Source organism: Temnothorax curvispinosus, unplaced genomic scaffold (assembly GCF_003070985.1).
Source record: "Temnothorax curvispinosus isolate PA1 unplaced genomic scaffold, ASM307098v1 QBEX01008084.1, whole genome shotgun sequence".
In the NCBI taxonomy this organism is placed as follows: domain Eukaryota; kingdom Metazoa; phylum Arthropoda; class Insecta; order Hymenoptera; family Formicidae; genus Temnothorax; species Temnothorax curvispinosus.
In genome coordinates this window covers 1-7,304 of record NW_020217864.1, presented here as the reverse complement: position 1 = coordinate 7,304, position 7,304 = coordinate 1, and the positions used below count along the sequence as shown (strand labels likewise).

At 34.9% G+C, this 7,304-nt stretch overlaps 2 protein-coding genes across 2 annotated transcripts; one reads left to right on the top strand and one right to left on the bottom strand.

Annotated features, from left to right (window-relative positions):
- Nucleotides 1-1,715: 1,715 nt before the first annotated feature.
- LOC112457670 (sodium/hydrogen exchanger 7-like) lies at nt 1,716-7,299 on the top strand (the record flags this gene model as incomplete). The annotated part of the gene is made up of 9 exons (XM_025020849.1): nt 1,716-2,036; nt 2,702-2,928; nt 3,078-3,155; nt 3,256-3,332; nt 3,740-3,949; nt 4,205-4,455; nt 6,363-6,565; nt 6,744-7,009; nt 7,203-7,299. Coding segments are annotated over exons 1-9 (1,653 nt in total), but the record flags the coding sequence as incomplete, so codon positions are not given.
- Nucleotides 5,202-6,104, bottom strand: LOC112457672. Its single transcript, XM_025020852.1, has 2 exons — nt 5,638-6,104; nt 5,202-5,549 (listed from the first exon to the last, which is right to left on the bottom strand). The coding sequence occupies exons 1-2, from the start codon at nt 5,843-5,845 to the stop codon at nt 5,365-5,367; spliced, it is 393 nt and encodes a 130-aa protein (XP_024876620.1). The 5' UTR covers nt 5,846-6,104; the 3' UTR covers nt 5,202-5,364.
- Nucleotides 7,300-7,304: the final 5 nt, after the last annotated feature.

Below are 7,304 nucleotides of genomic sequence, written 5' to 3'. Positions count from 1 at the left end.
ATCCTTCTACAGAATCGCACGCATTATACCCGATGCACCATGTTCTGTAGATTTCTCAAGAACAAGTAAAATAATTAATTTTTAATCAACTCTCAGTATCTTAATATTGTAATGTATTTTTAATCGCTTTAAATGTTATTATAGAATTGCCACGTCCAATACCAGAACATTCGATTGACATTGAAAAACAAGAATTACTTGGAAAAATACAATTACTACGTAAGAAAAACTACAAGGTTAAAGCGAAAATAAAGCAACAAGAAGAAGGTCAATCTTTATATATACTTATGTCCGGTTTTTTTATTGTTAGATAACTTTATCCTTAGGTTAAATTCACTCTTCATCTCTTTCTAAGAGTTAGGTTAGAAAGAGATGAAGAGTGAATTTATCCTAAGGATAAAGTTATCCGACGGTGAAGAAACCGGGCATTAGTGGAGCAGTTGTACGAACGGTTATAAATAGGCATTGCATACGATGCGAAACGTGCAAATCGGCTTTATTGAAATCTACTTCGTGTGATATTTCTCGTGTACAGGTTCTCATACTGATCTAAGCAATTACTCTCGACCAGACACTTTTGACAAATATTCAGAACTAATATTTTGTAGCGAATTGGTTTATTGTTTTTTACAAAATGCAGAGTTCATATTTCGAGAACGTGAAGAAGAAATTCTGTCAGGTGTAGTTACATTATCTGAAATGTTAGAAACGTTGCTGCCGCTTTGTATTACATACTAATTTCCACTGTGCCATTCTGTTGGAAAGCATATATCTTGAAAGCATATCTTTTTTCACGCATTTATTTCATCGTGCGTAAATTTAACAATACAATAATCGTTCGTAATAAATCTTCGAAGTGGAAGCAAGAGCGTTGGCATGAGAAATGCTGTAAACAAGTAATTACACTTGTGATAACATATAATGTGATAAACATTAAATATAAGTACAAATATATATATAAACATACCAAAGACACAACATAAGTACAAAGATACAATATAATTTTATATGATTCAAAATAAAATTATAAAATTTCAAGACTTTTTTTATTTCATTATCCTGAATATCATACAGAGTGCATTAAAAATATAATAATTACTGCGTTTCAATATTCACTGCAAATAGATATATATACCACAAATCAAATTTATAATACATTTATATATGTTACGTATACTATAAATGTTCCATATTGGCAGTGAGCGGAAAACGGTTTACATGTCTCGTTCAAATTTTTCGCGCCTTTTTAGTACCAACATAGCGTTTTCGATTTGCGACTCAAACCGACTCGGGTCCGCATCATGTATACAGGATTCTAGCATCATTGACGTGTGAAAATTACGAAAGTGAGGAAATTCATTAGCGTATCTACGATTTCATTTGTCGAAATCTAGTAAAATCTGTTCACTTTTGTAATTTTTACCTCGTTTCTCAAGATACACAATCGACCCCCCGGACACCCCGGATGGGCCGGATGGCCGCTCTCATAGCGAATTCGGGCGCTTGCACTAGTGCACACTGAGTGCGTACTAAGGCTTGTTCTTAATCAATTATTATATTTACAGATCATTTTAAATACTTTAGTCTATAAAATGATTTGTACAGCATCCATATAAATATTACAGATTGTTTTATTGGCGAAAAAGTTTTTAAATGTGTATTTAAGCGACTTTAAATATAAGAATGGATTATAAACAAGCCTTAGTGCGCACTCAGTGTGCACTAGTGCAAGCGCCCGAATTCGCTATTAGTTTTCTCTCTGCTTCATGATATCGCCTGACATTTGGCAAAGATGGCGGCGAATGGTGGTGTACGTCCCCTGCTCCTTACAGTTCTATGTACTTTTTTCTTGAGACTATGCAACGGCGCAGCGACGGACATTAAATTGGACGCCAAAGCACAGCTGTTGCACCGGCTCGACAGCCTCAATCTTCTGCTCTACACGTTTTTATTGATATTAACCGTTTTAACGATATGGATGTTCAAGCACCGCCGCTTGAGGTTCCTCCATGAAACTGGTTTGGCTGTCATCTATGGTGAGAGTCGTCTGCTATCAACAATTCACGATTCTTTTCCTTTAGTTAGTGTATTACTACGTTTACGCGAGCGTTATTTTTGTAGTAGCTTACAATAATTCACTCGTTTGCACGGAGTAAATTATCGTAAGTTATCACTGTAAGGATGGTCGAGAATTAATTGAGAGATGACTCTTGATATATATATTTAATAAGTCTGGTACAAAGGTATCTGCAGGAACGAACGTAATTGCGACTGGACTCTACTCAGGACTATTCGAGACTCAACTGGCACGGACTTATTAAATATATACACCAAGAGTCATCTCTCAATTCTCGTTAACAAAATCCCGTTTACGCGAAGGAATTATCGTAAGTTACTACAGAAGTAACGCTCGCGTAAACGTAGTATATGTGTTATTATTGTTTTTAAACATTTGAACGGTTAGTAGTTAATTTTAAGTTTGATAGCGATGAATAAAATTCACTTATTCGTATCATTTTAATTCTCAAGATTTGTCTTCAAAATAGAGATGTGTGAGTGTTATTTTATAGCTTATTCTTATTTTTGGATCTGACATGAAGTTAAATGCATTTTTTAAGTATAATTTTAATTATTGCTGCTAGTAACATGTTAAGGATGATTCTAGGATAATTCTTATTTAGGATGAAATTGCTCGGTACAGGTTTGATCATAGGAGCGATAATACGTTATGGGTTCACAACAAGCAGCACTATTTTGCAAATGCCAGTGGTTCCGGATATTTCCAGCAAATATAATCAGTCTGTACCACCGGATACGTTGTGGTTACGTTTCCCAGAAGACAAAGGTGGCGGTATCGTAAAGAACAAAACGTTTGCGTACTCGTTTCGCGGCGAAATCTACAAGGAAGATAACGAAATTGATTTGAAGGTAAATAAGTCCTCCATGAGATGATAAGTTACATGGTTTGTCTGAAGAAAGTAGTTTGATTTTTAAACGAGCCTAGATAATTGCCACATTAAATTTAAGTCAGTCTGCTTTTAAATCAATTAATTTAACAGTAATGCTTATTATTGCAGGCAACTTTCGATCCTGAAATATTTTTCAATATCATATTACCTCCCATTATCTTCCATGCTGGTTACAGCTTGAAGCGTGTAAGTACATTGACCTGCTTCCTGCTTCTTTGTTGGAAAGACAATAGAGATATACAATTTGATTCCTATATATAACTTTCTGATGAACAAATTCTTGCAGAGATACTTCTTCAGAAATCTGGGTGCGATTCTTATGTATGCTTTGATAGGAACCTCCATATCAGCTTTTGTTATTGGGTAAGCTCTTTCTTTAATATTATTTTAATGTTCTTATTTTATTATAGAGTCTTTGAGAGAAAAAGCATCAGTTTATATATCATGTCTGTTATTATTATATATTTTATATTGTTAATGATATTTTCTCTTTCTATCTTTTAAAAAGAAAGCGCCATTATTTGTTTCACACACACTTGATTAATTAATTCTCATTATTATTGCCTAAGAAAAAAAACAGCTGTTTGCAAACTCTTAACAACAAGCAAAATATGTTTGTAAACTACTGTGTATCTTATTATGCATAACTCGTGCTTTGATCGAGCTTATTTGCTTTTTTTCTTGCGTCTCGTAACTGAAAACAATTTGTGTTTTTCTTTTAATGTCTTATAAGTCTTATTTTCCTAAGTCAAACTGTCTTATCTGCGCAGAGCTCTGATGTACGGTTTTATACAACTGATACCACATCTCTCCACGTCATTTACGTTTCTGGATACTCTGTATTTCGGCGCATTGATATCCCCTACGGATCCTCTGACAATAATATCCATCTTTAATGATCTACATGTAGACGTTAATCTGTATGCTTTGGTGTTCGGCGAGAGTGTGCTAAACGATGCGGTCGCCATTGTACTTAGTGGGTTAGTATGTACAATGTTCCACGGAATCAAATTGCATTTTCCTTGTCTTGCAGATTCTTTGGCCGAATCGATTCTTTCTGTAAAGAAATTCTTGCGACAGAAAAATTGAGGATTCGAGATCGGCCGAAGAAGACGTGGCCGGTCGAGATAGATTCCGTATAAAAAGTGGATGTTACTTGAAATTGTCTAATACGTTGTAACTATAATTTAGCAATATTATATAACAAGTGAAATACATAAGTTTTTGTATTTCAGTTCGATACAGAACTACGCGGAGCGGTACCAGTCAGGATCGGGCGGTTTCGAGACCGTGGCGTTCTTCCAGGCATTTGGAGACTTCGTTGAAATATTCAGTCTATCCCTTTTTATCGGTGCTACTATGGGGTGTATCACCGCGTTGTTGACCAAGTTCACCAGGGTGCGAGACTTTCCTCTGTTGGAGTCAGCGTTATTCGTCCTAATGTCCTACAGTACGTTTTTAATCGCCGAAGCTACCGATCTTACAGGTAATTCGCAATGTTTGTGTATGCGTTAGAGTCCCTAGCACGGTCGTGAATACAGGTCCGGAAACTCGTCCGTTTTTTTGGTGGTGGGGATGACTCGCTTAATGACGATATTTTCATAGGTTTGCCATGTGACCACGCGCGTCGCTGCGTTGCAAGGATTTTTTATCACGCATACGCGTTGTCCACTAATCCGTTTCACCGTAAAGGCTCCCGCATAATGAAAAATATAAGGAACAAGGAACAGATATTAGCGATTAAAAATAAGAAATCAGGAATAACATTAATCGCTAATATCTGTTCCTTGTTCCTTATATTTTTCATTGCGGAGGCCTTAACCAATACAATATTTTTATAATAAATGTAAGATAGAAAATAGTATATGCAAAAAGCAGCGAGTTTTGTAAATAGTTGGCTCAATCAACGTTTTAAATGAGTTCAAATATGGATGAGTGGTAGCAAGAGATCCGCCTTGCAGTCTTACCGTTTTTAGTTCGATTCTGACTATTGATTTTTTTTATAATTATTTTACGAAAATAAAATAAAAAGCTTATATGCTTAAGTCCCCTTTTTGCAATAAAATCCATAAATAAAATAAAATACATCTATATGTTAAAAATGCTCATCGTACACCGTACAATTAATATGATTAAAGCAATGAACTGAACTAATTCGATTTTTCTACAAATACGTCGTTAACTAAATTCGTTAAAAAATTCCAAGCGTTAAGCATTAAATCCACGGGTGTATTGTTTAAATAATGATTTTATTTTTGTTTATTTACATTTTAATTTCTATTTTACTTAACCATTAAGAATCCTTGTATGTTCACGACAAATTTATTTAAATTACTTTTGAACTTCAATCTCTGAGGACGGTTATTTAAGTCCATACTAAAGTCTATATCCGTCGTTAGCTCGGTGAATGCCATTCGCTAATCTTTGTGCTATTTGTGGATCCGTTTGACTGGATACAATATTCTGTACAAGTTGCTGATATTGTTCTTGATAGCAATATATGAGATGGTAAAGAGGCGTACTGGCGTTCGAGATCAGATCTGAATCCATTTAATGTGACAAAATGAGACTTATCAGCAACTGAAAGGCAAAATTTAATATTTCAAAATTTGCTGTATCCTAAAAGGTACGTTTATATGCTCATAAGCTATCGCTTGTAAAAACTGACGTTCAAAGGGTGCCATTATGTCTTTGCACCGCCGTCCTTGCGTAACTTCTTTGTGAATGTGCATGGTCAAGGCTTGGATTGTATCACAGCAAAGGCTAGCTACTTCATTGCCAAATGAATATAAACCTAATTCTACTAATGACGCTAAAAGCTGCTGCAGCAATTTAACAGGTTGCAATTTGGCACGACACAATATCATTAATTTCATTGTCAATTTAATCACTTTCTAGGACTTCGTACGTTCGTTCATTCAATATGTCAATATGTAATATGTTATATATAATATATGACATATGTTATATGTCATATGTTATATGTTATATGTCAATTTAAATATGTATTTGCGTTATTTAAAAAATCTCTAACCTCCAGCGCTCCAGGTGGTGATAGTGTCAACTACATAAAATGACTTCACTAAGCGAGTCACCCCCCACTACTAGAGTTTCCAGACCTGTATTCACGACCGTGGTCCCTAGTCTCTCATTGCAATATTCGATTATGGTATTAGAAGCAAAAATAATCCAAATCTTTTTTCTAAAAAAAAAAACCAGTATCTATTAACAAAAATAGTCACCGTTTAATAGCTTTTCCTAAAAATAAGTTTCTTTCATTTTTTTTTTTCAAGAAACATTAGAATCAGTGCCTTTATTAAAGAACAGAATTTAATAGAAAAAATGACAAACCTTTCGCATTAATCTAATAAGTATTTTATTACAAAATTTTAGGCGTTGTTGCCGTTCTCTTCTGTGGAATATGCCAAGCTCATTACACGTACAACAATCTGAGCCCGGACTCGCGTCAGCGCACGAAACAGCTGTTCGAGCTGTTGAATTTCTTGGCCGAGAATTTCATATTTAGTTACATCGGTGTCTCGATGTTTACCTTTCCGAAACATCATTTCGATCCTGGCTTTATCTTCGCAGGATTTGTATCCTTACATGACGTGTATATTTGCGGAACGTACCACTGGACGCTCTTTTTCTAGATTGAAAGATTCTATGAGAGAATTGTTTCAGTTTAATGCGATATATAAAATAGATATTGATCAAATTCTTTTCGATTAATTTAATTAGTAAAATATGGTATCCTTAACACATTGTCCACAGTTGTGCGCGTTACTGGGTCGCGCGGCTAACGTTTATCCGTTGTCTTTTATATTAAATCTGGCGCGAAAGCCAAAGATATCATTGAACTATCAGCACATGCTGTTCTTCGCAGGATTGCGTGGTGCCATGAGCTTTGCTCTTGCCATCAGGAACACCGTATCGGACGCCAGACAAGCTATGCTGACCACGACTAGCTTGATTGTTATATTGACAGTTATTTTTCAAGGTGGCGCAACAACACAATTTTTAAGCTGGTTTAATATTCCGTGAGTAAAACATTTAAATGTAACCCAACATCTCTCAATTTGTGTTTCTCTACTTTTATTAATGTAAAAATTATACAAAAAAAAACAGTTTTTTTTTATATTAACTTCTTGATCCTTGTTTCCATTTAATTGATTACAAATACAATTGTTTGCGGTTGTTATTGTGCCACTTAAACTATTTTTTCGTTTCTAGAGTCGGAGTAGATGAGGAAATAGAAGGACTTTCTCATAATGGAACGCGCAGTGTAAGTATGATAATTTGTATGTTTAATCGTGTTCTCTATGCTATCTAGAA